Source organism: Mya arenaria, chromosome 7 (genome assembly GCF_026914265.1).
Source record: "Mya arenaria isolate MELC-2E11 chromosome 7, ASM2691426v1".
Classification (NCBI taxonomy): domain Eukaryota; kingdom Metazoa; phylum Mollusca; class Bivalvia; order Myida; family Myidae; genus Mya; species Mya arenaria.
Window position 1 is genome coordinate 54,578,789 of NC_069128.1, and position 22,183 is coordinate 54,600,971.

Below are 22,183 nucleotides of genomic sequence, written 5' to 3' on the forward strand. Positions count from 1 at the left end.
CCCCTCCACTTAATAGTACTCAAAAGTCCCGTGTGACAGTGCTTTACCCTGTTGAACGATGCTGCTGGTGCTGCTACTGATGATGATGATGATGATGATGTATGATGGTGGTAATGATGATGATGATGATGATGATGATGATGATGATGATTGATGATGATGATGATGATGATGATGATGATGATGATGATGATGATGATGATGATAATTTTGATGGCTGTGATGGTGGTGGTGGAGATGACGATGATGATGCTGATGATGATGATGATGTTGATGATGTTGAATGATGAAGAGGAGGAGGAGAAGGATGATGATTATAATAATGGTGATGATGAAGATCATTAACTGTTTATAGAACTGGTCTGACAGATGTCCTGTAGTGTTAAGGAATTCAGGGGAGCGCTTGATGGCCACCATGACCCTCTTGTTACAAGTATATGTTTTAAATTTATCTATGAATCTTGTTTCGGCTGTTAGATTCAATAAAAGGCTTCGGAAAATGCGGCGTTTTGTTAGGGCTTGGAACAATAAAATCTTCAAAGAAAAGTATTAAGAAAAAGTCCTTTGATTTGTTGATTGAAAACCCAACAAGTGCTTTTACGAACATAGCTGGAACAGATATGAATCCATATACACTCGTTAATATAAAAAACGTTTATTCAATAATCATTAGAACAACAATCATGCATGCCATTTTAAACTTCAATACATTTCTCTTCCATAAAGAAGTAATATAACTTGCTTATAGCAAATTTAAATTAATTCATTATATACGTTAACACCACTCTTATTCTCTTGAACCTTACATGAACATCTGCTGTCTTCAATTATACTCCTGTATCAGGGGCGGCTCCATGATTGCACATAAAGAGGGGTGCGTAACTTACGGGCGTACATTTTTTAATTGCGCCCCTCCCTCAGAACCGAAATTAATTTGGTTTAAAGTGTTGGTAGTTGTGTTAAGGGGTACTCCTCCAAGAAATTTTACCGATTTCAAGTCCGAAAAGGAGCATTTGGGGCGTATTTTATTAATTTCTCTCCTTATTGAAATAAAAAGTAAACTTGGACGATTTCAGGGGGACGAGCGCCGGGTGCACCCCCCTTCCTGGATCCGCCAGTGTGTATGGAAATAAGAGTGCATAATTTTGTTTTTGCTAATTCCATGATCGTTATTCTTGTGAACGTTTCAGCAAGATGCCAACCAATCAAAGAGAAAAAATCAGATCGGAATTTGTGATAAATTATTCTGAATTTAGAAACCAAACATGATAAATTTACTACCTGAAATTGAAAGCAGAATAGTAATAATTAACACATTGAATTGAACGAAGATTTAACTGCGCATTTTCTTCCACAATCATGAGAGTATATATACAAATTCTATACAGTTGGACCCCGTTGGCTCGAACTCGCTTGGCTCGAATTCCTTTTTGACTCGAACTGGATGTGAACGACAGATATCTTTAAATCTTTAAATGTGAGCATTCCCGCTTGGGTCAATGTTTCCCAGGCTCGAGGTATATTCACCGGTCCCTAGGAGTTCGAGCCAAGGGGATTCGACTGTATAATATCCTAATTTTCTACGCAAATAACTAAAGTGGAACTATATCTACAATGAGGAAGAACATTAACAATGTCACTATACACAAATGTCCACACTTTAAACTCGCCGCCGACGACTTGGGTTGAGGCTTCTTTTTCCGTCGTCGGTTGGTAAAGTAGTCCTCGTCGTCATCGTCGTAGTATGTATCATCGTATTCATACAGCTCTCGACTCTCCTTGGAAGTCAGGTCCTTCCATTTCTTGTCAAGTTTGGAAATATCGTAGGAGGTTTCTGAGAAAACAAAAGTGTGTTAATTGTTTATGCAGTCGAACCTCGATGGCTCGAATTCATCGTTGGCTCGAACTAGATGTTAAGGACCTATTCTTTTGTACTGAATGTGAACATTCCCGCTTGGCTCGCATTTTCCGAGGCTCGAGGTTATTTCGTCGGTCCATGGGAGTTCGAGCCAACGGGGTTCGACTGTTCGCCATGGAGAATGAAGGTAGTAGTATTCCCGAATACAATATAGCAGGTGCGCTCAATTTCCAGCAAAAAAGAGCCTATCAAAAAATACCATCTTTTTCCTAAAAGCAATTATGTGCACGGAAAGTGCGTTAATTAAACCTTTCTGTCGGAACCTATTTTGTTACTGGGAATGGCGTCGTTAGGTCAGGTGTTTTAATCGAAAGCAATTCACGAACCCACATTCAAGAAACTGTTTCGACTTTCAAACCTTTGTCATAACGACGCCATTCACAGCTAATTCAACGACACAATTCGCATCAACAAGGACGGAAACCAATTTTAACGTTTTAACAATACGCATTCCATGCAATGCATATTTCTTAAGATAATTAAAGAATATCATTTATAATTAACATTTTATTTCTCGAATTCAAACGGAACAGCTCTATTATTTTCGAGAATGCTACGGCTCCATTCTCCATCCTCATATTCAAAGCTTAAAGCGAGTTTTCATTTTAAAGGTGCACTGGGACGTTTCGAGTCTAACATCTTGTAGTACAATCGGGTGAAATCTGATTTATTATACACACATAAAATATCAATATTCCATCAACAATACACAGGTATGTAGGTCTATCGGAATATATCAAAGCAGGGGCGGCTCAAGGATTGGACGTTAGAGGGGGCGTAACCTTTTGACTTGCGCCCCTCCCTCAGGAGCGAAATTTATTTGGGTTAAAGTGTTGGTAGGGGGGGGGGGGTACTCCACCTTGAAAATTTGTACACTTTCTTTTTCCGAAATGGTGCGTTTTGGGGGCGTATTTTAGTACTATTTTCTCCTATATTGAAATAAATTTATAGTAAATTTGGACGTTTTATTTATATGTTCTCCTATATTGAAATAAAAAGTAATTTGGGACGATTTTAGGGGGAGGGGGCACCGCTTGCACCCCCCCCCCCGCGGATCCGCTAGTGAAAAATATTCTAGGACACCAGCCAGAATCTTCATAACACACCCACAACCGAACAATCCGGGCTTGTGAAATGGTCCATAAACTCAGAGACGCCTCAAGTGTCTAGTTAAGTATTTAATGTAATTCTACAGCTGTTGTAGAAGTATCGAAATAAATCATAAATTATACTGGTACCAATAAACAACCTGTGTGTAGCATACATGATGGTAACATGGGTTTGGAGCCACAAAAACTGAGCAGCTTGTAGTAAGTTGTTGTTGTTGTTGGTGGTGGTGGTGGTAGTGATGATGTAAGTGGTGGTGGTGGTAGTAGTGGTGGTGGTGGTGGTAGCGGCGGTTGTGGATGTGGTGGTTGTGGGTGTGGTGGTGGTTGATGTGGTGGTGGTGGTGGTTTTGATTATGGTGATGTTGTTGTAGCATCACCGACAGCCGCACCTATAACTGAAATAGCTGCTTTGTAGGAGTTTCCGTGTAGTAGTTGAAACACCATACGAATTAAAGCCTATCTTTGACCAGAAAAAATACGCCCGTATATAAATAAACACTTACAATGAACACCATAACGTGAATTTGTTTACGCCTAGCACCATCTACATTGACATTTTGATTAGGACTGACGTCACACGTCTTTCAGTATGTAAACGAATAATTAAAAGTATTGAAACTTAAGGTTTCACATGGTACAAGTAGGTCTCTAAGAAAACCACTTACCAGACCCGACTGATATAAACGATCGTGCATATGTAACGCATTAGCGGTGTATACGTACTTGAGTGCTGATTTTGTCCCTGGCGAGGCCGTGGCGGGCTGACGAAAAACGTCTTTAAAGCTGCACTCTCACAGATTGAACATTTTGACAACTTTTTAATTTGTCTTGAAACGAGCCAATTTTTACGAAAATACATGGTAACCAGTTATATAAGATTGCTGAAGAAAAATTCAGATCGCAGATTTTATATGTAAGTTCAAAATTGATTTTTTATGCATTTTCCTTAAACCGTTAGTAACGGTTTAAGCCATAAAACATTATTTTTCGAACGGAAATATGAAAATCTGCGATCTGATCTTTTGTCTGCAATCTCTTATTATTGGTTTGCAGATATTTACGCAAAAATTTGCTCTTTCCAGGACAAAAAAATAAAAAAAAGTTGTAAAAATGGTATATCTGTGAGAGTGCAGCTTTATTAAAAAAAGTATTGTTAGAAAAAGACGTATCCGGCTTGAATGGCTAATTGAGCCATGTGTCATTGAGAATTAAGCGTCTATTAGCATTTAAGGGGCTCGCTATATAGGTTATACATACTTGTATCTGTGACTGTCATTGGCGACCTTGCGGTGGGCTGACGTCAAACGTCTTAACAACGTTAGTGTATAGTAAGAATCACATGAATATTATCTGCGGTGTAAATGTATTTGTATATTAATCCCTGGCGCCTGACACCTGTACGTTCTGTGACGGACTCACGTCAAATGTCTTAAAGGTCAGGTACATGTTTCAACATGCTCCGGCACAAAAAGAAAAATTATCTGAATAAACGTAAGTTTATATTTGTCCATGGCAGCGTACGCGTTGACGTATTATCTCTTACTGATGTTTAACGTGCGAGAATTAACGTGTAAACATCATTGTTTGTTCTTTCCTGTCGTTGTACAGCATGACGTTTGTAGCGAGCTGACGTTAAACATATGAGAGTAACTGTGTGTAGGTACGTGCATTTTTGTCCTGGCGCCGTACACCATGACGTCTTGACGCGGACTGACGTAAAACATACGAAAATGAGTGTGCGTTTGTGTGCTTGGTGTGTGCTTACTTGTTTGTTTGTTCCTGGCGCCGTACACTATGACGTTTTATAGCAGGCTGACGTCAAACCTACTTGAATGAGCGTGTGTATATACTTACTTGTGTGTGTTTTCCCTGGCGCCATACACCATGACGTTTTGTAGCAGGCTGACGTCAAACCTATTAGAATGAGCGTGTGTATATACTTACTTGTGTGTTTTTCCCTGGCGCCATACACCATGACGTTTTGTAGCAGGCTGACGTCAAACCTACTTGAATGAGCGTGTGTATATACTTACTTGTGTGTTTTTCCCTGGCGCCATATACCATGACGTTCTGTAGCAGGCTGACATCAAACCTACTTGAATGAGCGTGTGTATATACTTACTTGTGTGTTTGTCCCTGGCGCCGTATACCTTGACGTTCTGAGGCGGACTGACGTCAAATGTCTTCACCACGAGTTCGTCACGTCCGCTCACCTTGTTCACCTGCAAAATATGTTGTCATGACAACGGTCAGAAAAAATATAAATAAAACATGTTGAAGTACACTCTTTGGAAAGTCTAATTATTACAGTTTGAGTTAGGTGCTAATGAAGTCCCGTCCAAACGATTTTTAGACATAATTTTGGGAAATAACATTCATTATAAAAAAGAGCAAAAGTTCTTGCATTGCATTTGGGTTTTACTTTTATGAGGCCGGCAGGGAATGTGGTGCACTCTATGCATTCATAAAGTGCACTACCTGGAAATACCATTGACAGAGTTCTTGGGGTTTTTATGGGATGCATGATGCGCAGGCTCGAAAATGCGGGCATTTTTTTCCAACAAATTTATGAAAACGCATAAAAAATAACGACTTTGCACCATAGCGAACAATCATCCACAGTGTGTCGCCTTTAGCGCCGGGACTGAATATCTTTAGTGAGAGGTTCATGATTATTAAAACATATTTCTGGACGAGAATCTCTCTACATGTGATAGCAATCCATATCAAATTAAAAACCAATCTGTATATTTTATATCATGGTACATTGCAAATTAAAAACATATCTGAAGACTAATTATTCGTATGTTTGCTGTCAATATTGCTAACCTGTGGACAAAATCTCATCCATTACAAGAACACAACATCTTAACCAGGACATTTATTGGAATCATTTCAATTATTAAGCAATTTTCACAACATAAAATCTTTATCAAAAAGGCAATTAATGTCACGACCAAAAATTGTATGTAAATAACCGCTAAGATCTTCATAAAAAATCATGAAGGATAGACACAGCTAATGCATTTCGTGCATTCTAAGAATACTCTCTGTGGTTGCATAATTTTATGGCCTTCTTTATCAAGCCCATCGCATTTTTCTGTAGCGTTTTATGCACCACGAAGTTTGTGTGCAGCATTTTTGTGGAAACATCATGGAGGTGAAATAATATAAAATCATAAAGAGTTCCTTACTATATACTATGTTTATTATGATATTCTTTCTTTTTTGCGTGGCCAAAGGTTTTTTTATTAGCTATTTGTAGCATTTGATACTGTACAATTATATTTTTGTCCAGATATATCACACCCAATTAATCAGTCTTGGTAAACAGTCGCTCGTGTAAGATAGGTTCATCCCGACTCTCGCGCATGGTGTTTTGCGGGGTTCATCCCGACCCTTGCGCATGGTGTTTTGCGGGGTTCATCCCGACCCTCGCGCATGATGTTTTGCGGAAACTCGCTAAACCTCATTTCCGCAAAACACCCTACGCTCGGGTCGGAATGAACCTATCTTACACTTTCGGCCATGGAAGATACTTATAATCTTACGAGCGGCCATGAAAGATACTTATAATCTCATTTTCACTCACCCATACGATAGAGTTTGAATTGACATCCGTCCACAGCACGTGGTCCCCATGCACTGCGAGGCTTCCCGGGTCGCCAAGGTGCTCGTGGTCACTAAGCAATTGCACGTGGCCCGTGCCGTCGTAGTTGATCACGTGCAGCGACTGCGACCTACATGGAGAATATTTTCAAGTTTTTATATATTAAAAGTAGTATAGCATAATGTATGGTACAGAAACTACATCTGGCTGATAGGGCTGTTAAACTGCTCTATCACAGATGGACCGTTTTGACATTTTTTATGTTTGGTCTTAGAATGATTTTTAGTATATGTCTGGAAATCAGTGATTTAAGACTACTGACAAAGAATCTGATCGCAGTTTTTTCATATTTAAGTTCGAAAAATTATATTATATTCCGAAAAATCATTTTCCTTAAAGCGTTAGTAACGCATTTAGCCACAATTTGCGAACGTTAATATTTAAAACTGCCATCTGATATTTTCTGACCAGTCTTACATCAATCGTTTCCAGATATTTACTCAAAGATTGGTTGAATCCAAGACAATAAATAAACAAAGATGTCAAAACGGTTAATCTGTGAGAGTGCAGCTTTAATGTCATTATTTAAAATTGTTAATGCAGAGATTTAAGGCGTTCCTATGTTGTCACCCGGTGTACATGTGCAGATTAAGTATGAACGTATGCGATGCAAAACATGATTGCATGTATTAAGTAGTTTAACAACAGAGAACCCTCTTATAACTCTCTTCATTTCCTCTTCCAATCCACAGCCCCTCTCCCTCGCTTGACCCTTCCTGTCCTCGTGGGCATTTTACTATCTTCCTTACCCTTTCCCCACCATGGTGGTGTTAGTAGTTTATACTCCATGTCCCGGCGTGAGCACATTGGAGGATCCCAGAGTGACAGTTCATCCACCGCGCACCTATCCTGGGCAGACTGTCAGGCGGTTAACCAGTACTAGGTGCCTTCACCTCTGCAAGGAACTGACAACTTCTGTACATAACAGGGGCAGTGGTACAGTGCGAATGGTCGTAGAAAGGATTTCATAACCAATCACAACAGCAGTGACCTGGTCCGCCCGGGAATCGAACCCGGGTTGTCCGATTTACAGTCCAACGCTCTACCGATTGAGATAATCGAGCGGACGCCTTTCCCGAACAAACATCGTAATGTCCCTTTATTTGATAGGTATCTTTTTCGCCCCCTCCACATCCCTGACTTTTAAATCACTCAATCGCCCCACCAATCCCTTACCTGGCGTCCGCCCAGTACAGTTTTTTCTCCTCCACATCCGCCACGAGCGCTCGTGGCCGGCCACCTGCAGGCAGCGTCGCCGTCATGTTATACACGTGGAACTTCCGGTCGCTCTGCAAGCTGTATGACTCTAGAGTAGATGTCTGGGACAGGATGGAACCGCGCCGCTCAATCCAAAACAGCCGCCTGAGACAGCAAATTTAAATAATACATAAATGTTTTATCCATGCAAGTTTGAGTCTTATGAGTCAACAAAATAATAGACATTATTACAAAATTAAATAAGCAAATAAATACAAATAAGTTAATGTTGCTGTAGCGCCAGCTTACTATATGGTCGTTCTATGCCTTCGCGGATAGTAAGTTTGTCATATTATGCTTCATAATACTACTTGCTATTACAAATGTCTTTAAACTTAGACCTCTTCGTCGTTTTGGTGGATATTGTCAATAAGTCATTGAGTATGGTGTTGTTGTAAAATAGTTTTGTTCGAGCCCGAGACTTATAGCCCCCTCCCCCACCCCGTCGCCACCTTACCCTTCAATGGGGTCCATGGTCAAGCTGAGTGGGTGCTGCATATTTTGGAGCAGGGTGGTGGCGCCGCGGCCGCTGAGACTTGCGGTCCGTAGTTGCGCCAGGGGGAAGCTCTCCAGCCAGAAGAGGACTCCCAGCCGCCAATCAACCGCCACAGAGTCCACGGTCGCCGACTTCAGGTCTAAGATCGACCGGATGTTCCGCAACGCTGAAAATATATTCATTTATGATGTCTGTTGTTTTCAAAACCGAAAGATTATATGGATTTATGAAGAATAGCGGAGTTCCGAAAGGCTTGTAATGATCCCTAGCGTAGTAAATCACTAGTTTAGTCAACATTAAGTGTACAGATTAGTAATACCTGTTATTATTATGCACCAGTCAATTGTAACCACGCCCCACCCAGGTCCGGGGAATAGGGGACTTTGACTTTCGGTCCAGCCAACCCCGGGTAAAATCTCCGCCCTGCGGGGACGAACTTGTGTTCAAATCCCCGCGAAATGCCCCCGCACCCCAGGGAGCATAATAAGGCAAATTCCCCGCTATATTTTGCGCAAAGACAAAACCACCGCATTCACCCGGCACTGCGGGGCCACCTGAAAGGTAAAAACACGGCCCATTTCCCCGGCTATCCCCGGTATACTCCCGGACCTGGGGGGGGGGGGGCGTTGTTACAATTGACTGGTGCATTGACTGTTTGCCGAGATACGGGGACAATCGCGGTACCAATAACAGACAATTGAAGACCTTTGAAAGCCGAGTTATTTGTCTTCGGTCAGCTTTACTTGTCTTCAGCCTTTCAGGCTCGGGCAAATAACTGGGCCAAATATGAAATCACTCTTAATAATAGATAACATTAGGAGTACAAATTATGCAGCTTTCATGGTGATTTCAAAACGATACAAATTAAACGATTTATGAAATTCAATCATGATATTCGCCGAATCCGGTAAATGTATTTAAATCCAACCCATCTATTTATTAGCATCATTTTCATTCATCAGAGATTTGATAAAGATAGATGAGTCGCATGACATCATTACTATGGTGTACGAGAATGATTTAACATTTACATTATATGATTTGTATATTGTTCTATCATTTTTAACACAGCCTGACCTTGTATAATTTTCAATAACGTTTGATAACATGCGGTGTCAGTAAATTAGAAAATCCACTGTTGAAGGTTTCTCTCGGAGCTTCATGTATACAGATGTTTTCTATATCAGTCTGTATATTTCATATAGCACCCTGCAATTATGTTTCATACAGATAATACGATGAAAGCATTAAGACATTTCCTGCGCGAAATGTAACAATAGAAATACCCTCACTGGCACTTTCTCAATACGCGAAAATACGTATTCAGAATTTCCTTACGTTTGATCTCAATTTAATATTTGGAAGGGTAAGCATATTAAAGTCCGAAGCAGTATCTGAACATAGTTCTACTAGGTATGTAGAAAATGGCGTTTCATGGTCGTCACAGACCAAAGTAACTGCGTCCGGTGTTATGTAAAATATAAACACAATACAAAATTCCTTCCTTCCTTCCTTCCTTCCTTCCTTCCTTCCTTCCTTCCTTCCTTCCTTCCTTCCTTCCTTCCTTCCTTCCTTCCTTCCTTCCTTCCTTCCTTCCTTCCTTCCTTCCTTCCTTCCTTCCTTCCTTCCTTCCTTCCTTCCTTCCTTCCTTCCGCCATTCTTTCATTCATTCCGTCATTCATTCCGTCATTCATTCATTCATTCCGTCATTCATTCATTCATGCATTCCGTCATTCATTCATTCATGCATTCATTCATGCATTCGTTCATTCATTCATGCATTCGTTCATGCATTCGTTCATGCATTCATTCATTCATTCATTCATTCATTCATTCATTCATTCATTCATTCATTCATTCATTCATTCATTCATTCATTCATTCATTCATTCATTCATTCATTCATTCATTCATTCATTCATCCCTTCCTTCTTTGATCTCTTTTTCCCTTCCTTCCATAAACAATAAAAAATCATTCATTCATTCATTCAGTCATTCATTCAGTCATTCATTCATACAATACTGATCATATTCATGTTTCATCTAAGAATTTACCATCCTTGTTCATGTTGACTGTGTATCAGTGCTGCAGGTAGCGGGATGAGGCAGTGCGTGACAGCATTGTAATAAAACAGAAATCGAGACGAGAAAAGACGTTTAAATTGATGTAAATCAGTCAGTTGAAGACGGAATTACTGCACTTCAGATTAGATTTCCTGATTCATGTTCTCTCTTATTGAATACGTTTACACTTACATAATAGTTAGGATTTCCCTGATATGTGGTCTCTGTTATTGAATAAGTTACTGCACTTAAAATTAGATTTCCTGATACTGCATTTCTTCTATTATAGAATAAGTGTAAATTTAAAGTATAGTTAGGAATTCTCCGATTTGTGGTCCCTCTTTACTTAATACGTGTAAACTTATATTATAATTACGATTTCTCCGATTTGTGGCCTCTCTCATCGAATATGTGTAAACTTAAAGTATAGTTAGGATTTCTCCGATGTGTGGCCTCTCTTATTGAATATGTGTAAACTTATATTATAATTAGGACTTCTCCAATCTGTGGTCCCTCTTTATTTAAAACTTGTGTTAACTTATATAATAGTTAGGACTTCTCCGATGTGTGGCCCCTCCTATTGAATACGTGTACACTTATATACTTGTTAGGACTTCTCCGAATTGTGGTCGGAGGAATAATAGTAAAAGAATTTTTAACATTAAAGAATGTTTTATTTCGAAAAGGTCAAAGGAAATAATGTATTTTGTATTTTTAAAAAAAAATCATATGACCAAAGAGTTTAAGAAAGTGACATTAGTAAGCCCCCTGGCCATTATTTAAGGCATGCTTGAGTGAAAATTTCAAAATCATTTTTTATTAGCTCAATAAAGCGTAACATTAATCTTTTTTACTATGAAAAAGAAATTCAATAGAAAAACACCTACATTTGTCAAAGTGTATACATTTGTATCAATACTTATTTACACGGCTTTCGTGAATCATTCAATATAAAAAAACTTGATTTGAAATTTTACGATTGCCCAAAACAACCTATCTAATCAATCAATTTTCGAGACCCATTTAATTTCAAAGTGACCACTTCTATCACTGTTTGGTCAGTTTTCACACGCTGACCAAAACACGCACACAAACACTGTTTTACAACGCCGGCATATTTAAACGGCATTATTCAAACCGCGTTAACTGTTTTCCACACCTCTACAATGCTTTCCTGATCAAACCGAGGGGCCGCGTGCTCCGTGTATATATACAGACAAATAATTTCAGATTCCTAACAAACTAGTTTTTACCTCGAAATCGTAAACACCTATTCAGAAAACGAAAATGTTTGACTCCAAATCTCATTGCGGAAATGAAGTCATCATGCCGGGGTACCTCTCGCTGTACGATCAGCCGTTTCCGGTCTCTGAACATTCTACAGTCAACAACGACATATCTAGCGACCGACTTCAGAAAACGGAATCCACCGGCGTTGAGACGGGGCTTGGGTTTCGCCCGGCGCCCTATTCAGAACAGGACTTCCTGAGACAGAGTATCCAGTTTGCGGGATCTGCAGAGCCATATCGACACCATGCTCATATTTACCCTGGTGGTATGATGTACGGATATCCCCACTTTGATGCTACCAAACTTCCGGTCAGCCAGTCGTCGTCCACGAAGGGAGCCGCACCGAACGTGGATATAACTCAGCGGGGCGTCGCCTACCGGCCTTCACCCTACGAGGGAACAGGGAATGCACGAAAGCAGCGGCGCGAGCGGACCACGTTCTCCAGAGAACAGCTAGACATCCTGGAAGGCATGTTCAATAAGACTAGGTATCCGGATGTGTTTATGAGGGAGGAACTCGCTATGAAGATCCAGCTTTCAGAGTCACGTGTGCAAGTGTGGTTCAAGAACCGACGGGCCAAGTGCCGCAACCAGCTGAAGGTAAAAGAGGAAAGCAACAACAGCGACAGTGGTAGTAAATCGCCAAAGTCAAAGAAATGTAGGAGCCGGTCTCCGTCACCGCGGGGAGAATCCCCAACCGGCTTCCAGGTCCCGAGCAGTGTTTCCGGTACTCATGACAGCAGCTCATACCCTCTTTCTTGGAATACACAGGCGCATCCGGCAAGCTCTTACATGTACCAGAGCAACGGCCTCCTCCGCCCCAGCAACCTACCCGGAGGAAACATCGGCAACGGGTTTCCCCAGGGATACTACGGCCAATCGGACTATCCATTTTCCCTCCAACTTCCGGGAATGCAGCAGGGTCAGCCAAACGCTGCTGTAAGCGCCTTCCAGAATCAGTACTCAAGCTTTCAGCCGACACAGATCGTCACACGGACGGACGGAAATGGCGGCGCGGAGGTTAAATATGAGGCGCTGTGATCAAATAACACTATAAAATGTAGTTTTAAATGCATTTATTACATAATACAGTTAAATAGTAATGTGTGCTTGTACTTCAGTACTGTGATAATTATTGTTATTTTAATTTATTATCATTGAATTTGTATGTATTTTGTTTGTGCATAAAAAAAAACATTAAATTTTGTAAACCAATTTTACTTGCTTTTTTTGCAAATAAATGCCATCTGACAATGAAGCTTCTTGTAATGGGATTCAAGCCAGCTATTGCTGAGAAATAGTTCAGATATGAAAGACGCGATAAGGACACATTAATTAATTAAGCAAATCTCACCAAGGACCGTAACTCCGTGAAAGGTGACATGACCATACGGTAACCCATTCAGGGTGAATAAAATTAACAATAATATTGAACATGAGTGAGTAATATCGAAGACTTGATAAATATACACGTTATGACGAAATGAAATCAGATAGCGCAAATACGAATTGATTAGATGTTAATAATATTACATGTAGTATCCTACTACTGTAGAGGTTGTCGGTGTACATGACTTAAAATGATCGTGCACTTGGTGGTTACAATACCTTTGTCGATTTTAGTGAGTCAATATAATTGTGAGTTTTTCGTCGTGGATTTGCGACGCTATGCGCTTCTGTAGTGATCTAAACAACTTGACGTAAAAAGCGACATCGATTTTCGACATGGAAACCCTACGCAGTCTTACGTGAGAACATGTCCCCAACTTTTCGATGCTACTTGTGTACCTAGTTTTACTTACGGAAGCGAAGTCTGGGGCGTAAAAAACTCGGAGGTCATGGAACAACTTGTTGCGCCGAATAAAATATGTACTAGAAAAAGGAGCCCACGTTATATGCTCTTCTCAAAATTGGTAAGATGCGCTCTTAGTTAAATAGGTTTAACTCGAATGATAAATTATTAGAGTAAACTCATTTCATCCATTGAATCGAAAATAAGTTTATGTTCTATATTTTTTTTACAGTGCCGAAACTCTTCTTGGCCCAAACATATTAAGTCACTACATCGAGGGGTGAAAGCGAAAAGGTTCTATCTACTTCTTTATTTAATGTCACTTAGAACCTTTTCGCATTCACCCCTCGACATGTACTTGATCATATGTTGGCATAACGAAACTAGAATCCCTACGCGGAATGATAAGTCCACTTGTAACATCCACTCTTGCAGACTATTTTCAGCAAACTTGTTTCCAGCAGTTTAATAGCTCATATAAGGATAAACTAGTTTCGTCATTTAAATCTGATATAAAAATGAAGAGTACCTAAATATATAGCTATTTTTTACGCATTCTCTAATACATTTCCGTACAAGTAATCACAAATTCCTTAAAATTAAAGTTGGTGCTGTGAAACAAAATTCTGTACCTCATGCCAATAGAAAGTTTACCCATTGCCCTCTAAACGATGTAAGTGACGAAATGCATTACCTTTTAATTTGTCCATTTTTCAAATTTCCTCGAATGAAATATTTTACAAATCATTTCTATACTTTAAGTATTGACGTTAAGAGACATTCTAAATGTTAAGAGCACAGATATTCTTAGAAATACTGCTTTTTGTGTTAAAACTACAAGTTAATTTCTTTGAACAAAATTGAAAAAAAGAAAAATATTTTCCAGTATGTTATTGTATCTGCTGAGTTTGGTTGGACCACCTGATTCCCTTCCAAGTACCTCTTTTAATCGAACAAATGTGTTCTGTCATAAAACTTACTAGCCATAAATTCCCACTAAATATCAATGATGTTGTTAAAAAAAGAAAGCAAAAAACAACAACCCTTTACCAAACAATATTCGCCATTGGGCTGGCACTTTTTCAACTTTCAATTTTGATTCCACAAAAGCATTAGGTCCCTACATAGGAAGAGCATTAGCACATACAGTTTATAAAGCAAGTTCACCACAGTAAATTAACTTTTCAATGTGTATCTACGTATCCGGTTTCCATATGCAGTTTCTTAACTGTAATTTAAATAATGTGTTTAAACAAAACGATTTCTGAGTAGCTTCCTAAAACGGGATCCAAGCCAGTTTTTGCTGACAAGAATGACGCGATATAATCATAATGTTCATGAGGCAAAGCATCGCCAAGGACCATAACTCTGTGATCACAAGTGGAATATTTTTTTCTATGATTATGACTATTAGTTTCTATAACTCTGTGATCACAAGTGGAATAATATTTTCTACGATTATGACCATTGGTTTCTATAGCAACCACGGATTTAGTCCTGGTTTATTTTGACGGCATTCATAGTATGTGTTTAAACAGACGTGTTAAAATTAAAAAAAACAAAAACAGTCATCATTTTTTTTAATTCATGTTCCATAAAGATTCGGTGCGAAATAAATTAAATAAATTAGTAAGGTAGTTTAATATTGATGCGTTAAATGTTCACGTCATTTGAATAATGTACTTTCGTAATGACCGCATAGTGATGTACTGTTACAGAATGCGAATGACGTCACATTTAGTATTGAAAATGCGCGATACAGTCTCACTTTAAACACGTTTATTACTCAATATATCTGATATCATCATATACTTTTTCAGAATTTCTTCCTGAAATGTTATTTAATTCAAATACCCCTAATAATAATAAAAGCAAATATGTCCGAAAGCCTAAAAATCGCGCGATGCGACTCATATGTTCTTTGTGTATTGGCAATGTTCTTATGGATTTATATGCTAATATAATTTTGACTTTGTACGTTCTAGTATACATATGTTACAACACTAGTTTTTGCGGCTTTCTCGAATAATTCAAGGCAAAGCACGCTGATAATATGAAGCATTATGGTAGCTCACAAACAACCAATCTAACCTTTCCACAACATCTATGAAATCTAGAAACAAGGTATTCCTTTAACCAACCAATCTTGAAGTGACCACTTCTACCATTGTTTGGTCAGTTTTCACACGCTGACCAAAACACGCACACAAACACTGCTTTACAACGCCGGCATATTTAAGCGGCGTTATTCAAACCGCGTTAACTGTTTTCAACACCTCTACAATGCTTTCCTGATCAAACCGAAGTTCCGCAAACTCCGTCAATATATTCCCCCGATTTTCAAATTTCCGTACAAACGAGTTCTCACTTCGAAATCGTATTTATCTATTGAGGACACAAAAATGCTTGACCATAAATCCAGTTCCGAAAGTGAAGTCATCATGCCAAGATACTTCTCGCTGTATAATCAGACGTTTCCATTCTCTGAGCATTCTACTGTCAACCAAGACACGTCTAGCGACCATCTGCAAAGAACGGAATCAACCGGCTCGGAGACGCCGTATTCAGAACAGGACTATCTGAAGCAGAGTCTCCAGTTTCCGATACCCGCTGAGCCACAGCGACAGGGCGCGCCACTTTACCCTGGCGCCATGATGTACGGATATCCGCATTTGGAGGCTGCCAAACTTCCGGTCAGCCAGTCACCGTCCTTAAAGGGAGCAGCACCAAACGTGGACATAACTCAGCGAGGTGTCGCCTATCGGCCTTCACCCTACGAAGGAACAGGGAATGCACGAAAACAGCGGCGCGAACGCACCACATTTTCCAGAGAACAGCTAGCCATCCTTGAAGGCATGTTCAATAAGACCAGGTACCCGGATGTGTTTATGAGGGAGGAGCTCGCTATGAAGATCCAGCTTTCAGAGTCACGTGTTCAAGTGTGGTTCAAGAACCGACGGGCCAAGTGCCGCAACCAGCTGAAGGTAAAAGAGGAGAGCAACAACACCGACAGTGGCAGTAAATCGCCAAAGTCAAAGGAATCCAGCAGCCGGTCTCCGTCACCGCGGGTCGAATCCTCGGTCCCGACCTGTTTCCAGGTACCGAGCAGTGTTTCCGGTAATCAGGACAACAGCACATTCCCTCCTGCTTGGAATACACAGGTACATCCGGCAAGCTCATACATGTACCAGAGTAACCGCTCCAGCAACCTACCCGGAGGAAACATGGGCAACGGTTATCCCCAGGGATACTACGGCCAGTCGGACTATCCATTCTCCCTCCAACTTCCGGGGATGCAGCAGGGTCAGCCAGGCAATGCTGTAAGCGCCTTCCAGAATCAGTACTCAAGCTTCCAGCCGACACAGATCGTCACACGGACGGACGGAAATGGCGGCGCGGAGGTTAAATATGAGGCGCTGTGATAAAATAACACTATCAAGTGTAGTTTTAAATGCTTGCTTTACAAAGTTAAATTGAATTTAATGTGTGTTTGTACTTAAGCACTGTGATAATTATTGTTATTTTAATTTATTATCATTGAATTTGTTTTCATTTGTTTGCATATAAAAATACATTAAATTTTGTAAATAAGCTTTTTTTTATTCTTTTCGAATAGATCATGCGAATGTAAGAGCATATACGTGTCTATTTAACGAAGGCTATAATCTTTCTTTACCATGAAGAAGTTTAGATTATGAAATGGACCTGAAATGAAATGCAGACATCAAGGGTCAAAAATCTGCGCATGAAAACTGACCTAACAGAAACATGGGGACGCTGTGCGCATCTGACAATGAAGCTTCTTGTAATGGGATTCAAGCCAGCTATTGTTGAGAAATAGTTCAGATATGAAAGACGCGATAAGGACACATTAATTAATTAAGAAAATCTCACCAACGACCATAACTCCGTGAAAAATTACATGACCATACGGAAACCCATCCAGGATCAATTGACAATAATATTGAACATGAGTTGGCACTATTGTATACTGAATAAATACATTGACGAAATCAGAGAGCGCAAGTATGTATTAATAAGATGTCAATATTATTAAAATCCTACTACTAAAGAGGTTGTCGGTGTACATTAAATACAATGAGCTTGCACTTGGTGGCATCACTATTTTTGTCCATTTCAGTGGGTCAATATTATTGTGAGTTTTTCCTCGTGGATTTGCGACGCTATGCGCTGCCGCAATGATCTAAACAACTTGGACAGTGACATAAAAAAGAGACATCGATTCTCGACTTGGAAATCCAAGTTTTCTTAATAAATTACACACTATAGTGCAAATATGGTTACAGAATCGGCTATTAAGATCATTCTTTGAAAATAAAAACACTTGCCAAATAAACTATAAAAGTGGCAATAGGCCGGGGCTTTGTGATCATTCTGGACTGAACCACCGAAGGCAGAGGATCCAATGTCTGACCGCCGTGCTCTTTGCAGACAATGAGCGTGACTTCCAACAAAGTTTAAAATGATTCCATGATTTTTGTATACAATGGAAATTCAATATTAATATTTAAAAAAAAAAACCTTAGATATTGGCAATTGCTGCTAGAAAGGTTAACATTGATAATCAAGTATTATAGATCGTCAAGAAATATTAATATCTATGAGTTTATTTTTTGGCCAATTGTAGCTTTCTGAGTTGTCGCAAATATTTGATTAGCCAGGCAAACAAAGCCACGCGTGTCCTTTTTTTTTAAAAACCAATAATCTAAAACTGCATCTATATCTCCAAATTAAACTTTTCGATGCTACTAAAGTACCTATTCTAACATACGGATGCGACGTCTGGAGGGTTGAAAACTTGGAGCTTATGGAGCAACTTGTTGCGCCGAATAACACATGTACTAGGTAAAAGGAGCCCGCGTTATATGCTCTTCTCAGAATTGGGTAGATGCGCTCTTAGTTTAATTTGTCCACTTTTCAAATTTCCAAGAATGAAATATTTACCAAGTAATTTTTGTACTAGAACAAACGTGTTGAATTTTAGAGTCATTCTAAATGTTAAGAACAGAGATAGTCTTAGAAATACTGCAAATACTGCAAAACGAAATTGAAAAAAGAAAATATTTTCAAGTAAATTATTGTATCTGCTGAGTTTGATTGGACCACCTGATTCCATTCCACGTACCTCTTTTTTCCTTCATCAAATGTGTTATGTCATTTTTGACCCCCATATTATAACTGACTAGACATATTTCCCAACAGAATATCAATGATGTTGTTATTATAAAAACAAAACAAAAATCCTTCTACCCTAAAATGTTCGCCAAAGGCCCTTTTTCAACTTTCAACTTTTATTTTACAAAAGCACAAGGTCCCAACATAGGGACAGCATTAGCATATACAATATACCAAGCACATTCACCACATTTAACGAATTGGCTTATGTATAACTATATGTATCGAGTTTCCATATTCACTTGCTTAACAGTAAACTGGGTTGAAATAAAAAGATTTTTGAGTAAATAACGTGATCCAAGCCAGTTATTGCTGATAAGAATAACACTATATTTACATGGTGTTTAATAGGCAAAACCCCTCCAAGGACCATTGCTTTGTTTAAACTAGCGGATCCAGAGGGGAGCACACCCGGCGCGCGCACACACGGCGCGCGCCCAATCCCATAAACCCGTCCGAGTTTACTTCACATTTCAATATAGGAGATAAAAAGAAATAGAATACGCTCAAAATGCACTGCTTCGGACTAATAATTGATGAAATGTTCTTGACGGAGTACCAACACACACCATTGCAAACAACCTAAAAGAAATAAATTTTGGTTCAGATGGACGGGCGAGAGTCAAAAGGCTACGCCCATAAGTTATGCCCCCGCTCTAATCGTGGAGCCGCCCCTGGTGGTCATGGCGATTGTTTTTTTTTTTTCTATAGAAAATGAAATAGTGCTTATATAGTTTACCTTGTAAACAAAAACAGACCATGATTGAGGCCCACTTCGTGAGGCTCTGGTACAATGTTTTTGTGAAATAACTGGTTTGACAGTCAATGGCAGACAGCCGTGTCCATTGATCAATAAAAACAAAACAAAAAACTTAAAAGGTATGTTAGTCGGTTGATATGTGGGGTTGCATCACTTCTCGTTGCTTGAGTTAAGATACATGTACATCTCACTCGACCTTCGTTTTCGTGCGATATGGATTTTAGGCAAGCAACTCTAAGTGATACAATCCATCAAAATTGCATATGTATCACGTTAAAGGGTTTTGGGTGTAGTAAAAAGAAAGTATTTAATTTGTACGGAAATTGATATATCAAAGAGGTGTTTTGGCCTTCAAAGATTGCGCAATATGCCAATTACGTTCGATTTCAGTTTAAAAGCCAATATACCAACTTCTAACTGTATGTATGATATACTTTCTGTCCTGTAATTTACATATAAGTGAGTATTGAGGAAATACGTTCAAAATATACTTAAATTATATGGGGGTCACCATCCATCAGCATTAAATATTAATGGAGCTAACAGGGAACTCTGTTATTCAATTATAAATACTTATAAAGATACTTATATCACAGACCTATATTATATAAGGTCCGTGCCGTACATCTGTAAATAATGTACGTATGTTCTTTGTGTATTGGCATTCTTCTAACTGATGTGCTAATAAACCTTTGATTTTGTACTTAGAGTATACATAAGGAGCGATACTCCCCGGCATTCTTGAATCATTCAGATCTAAGCATGCCGGTGATTTGAAACTTTATGGTAACCGTAAAACAACCAATCTTAACAATCCAGGATCGGCAACATTCTATGAAATCTAGAAATGAGCGTTCCTTTAACACATCAATCTTGTAGTGACCAATTTTACCATTGTTTGGTCAGTTTTCACACGCTGACCAAAACACGCACACAAACACTGTTTTACAACGCCGGCATATTAAAGCGGCGTTATTCAAACCGCGTTAACTGTTTTCAACACCTCTACAATGCTTTCCTGATCAAACCATAGGGCCGCGAACTAATATATACGTCTGATTTTCAGATTTCCTTACAAACGAGTTATACTTCGAAATCGTTAACAACTATTCAGAAAACAAAAATGCTTGACCATAAATCCAGTTCCGAAAGTGAAGTCATCATGCCAAGATACCTATCGCTGTATAATCAGACGTTTCCATTCTCTGAACATTCCACCGCCAACCACGACACATCTAGCGACCATCTGCAGAGAACAGAATCCACCGGATCGGAGACGCCGTATTCAGAGCAGGACTACCTGAAGCAGAGTCTCCAGTTTCCGATACCCGCTGAACCACAGCGACAGGGTGCGCCACTTTACCCTGGCGCCATGATGTACGGGTATCCGCATTTGGAGGCTGCTAAACTTCCTGTCAGCCAGTCGCTGTCCATGAAGGGAGCAGCACCAAACGTGGACATAACTCAGCGGGGCGTCGCCTATCGGCCTTCACCCTACGAGGGAACAGGGAATGCACGAAAACAGCGGCGCGAACGCACCACATTTTCCAGGGAACAGCTAGATATTCTGGAAGGCATGTTCAATAAGACCAGGTACCCGGATGTGTTCATGAGAGAGGAGCTCGCTATAAAGATCCAACTTTCCGAATTACGTGTACAAGTGTGGTTCAAGAACCGACGGGCCAAGTGTCGCAACCAGCTGAAAGGAAAAAAGGAAAGCAGCAACACTAAAAGTGGCAGTGGATCGCCAAAGTCAAAGGAATCCAGCAGCCGGTCTCCGTCACCGCGTTCTGAATCGCCAGTCCCTATCGTATTCCAGGTACCGAGCAGTGTTTCCGGTACCTATGACAACAGCACATACCCTACAGTATGGAATACACCGGCGCTTCCTGCAAGCTCTTACATGTACCAGAGTAATGGCCTCCCCCGACCAAGCAACCTACCCGGAGGAAACATGAGCAACGGTTTCCCCCAGGCATACCCTAGTGTTCCTTACTACGGCCAGTCGGACTATCCATTCTCCCTCCAACTTCCGGGAATGCAGCAGGGTCAGCTAAACGCTGCTGTAAGCGCCTTCCAGAATCAGTACTCAAGCTTTCAGCCGACACAGATCGTCACACGGATGGACGAAAATGGCGGCGCGGAGATTAAATATGAGGCACTGTGAAAACATAACACTATTTAGTGTAATTTTAAATGTCTTTGTTATGTCAATTCGTGACTCAAAAAAATGTACATTCAAATATTGAAAATTTATTTGTGCTCGTGTCGCGGTGCTGTGATTAATATTGTTATTTTAAATTATATTTATTCATTTTCTGTTCATTTTGTTTGTATACCAAAATTTGTAAATACATTTTATTTCACTGAAAGGTTGTTACTTTATTTTTGCGAATAAATCATGCTATTGTACGATTGCATTTGTTTCTATAGAACGGGTGTTATAATCCTTCTAAACCATGGAACAATTTAGATTCTGAAAAAGAATTGGCAAAAATGCATACATTAAGGGCCATAACTCTACGTGTTAAAAATGACCTGACCTGTACAGAATCCCCATCCAAAACAATAAAATTGACAAAAATATTGATCATGACAGGGCAATATCGAAAACTGAATATATTGACGAAA

General features: G+C 39.7%; 1 protein-coding gene across 1 annotated transcript in view; it reads right to left on the bottom strand.

Annotated features, from left to right (window-relative positions):
* Positions 1–635: 635 nt before the first annotated feature.
* Positions 636–22,183, bottom strand: part of LOC128239974 (low-density lipoprotein receptor 1-like) — a 36,965-nt gene continuing 15,417 nt past the window's right edge. Inside the window, exons 6-10 of the mRNA XM_052956450.1 lie at positions 8,412–8,616; positions 7,874–8,059; positions 6,620–6,767; positions 5,150–5,249; positions 636–1,834 (exon numbers count right to left, since the gene is read on the bottom strand). Of these exons, the coding sequence (XP_052812410.1) occupies positions 1,593–1,834; positions 5,150–5,249; positions 6,620–6,767; positions 7,874–8,059; positions 8,412–8,616 (881 nt within the window). The 3' untranslated portion in view covers positions 636–1,592. The remainder of the gene's footprint in view (positions 1,835–5,149; positions 5,250–6,619; positions 6,768–7,873; positions 8,060–8,411; positions 8,617–22,183) is intronic.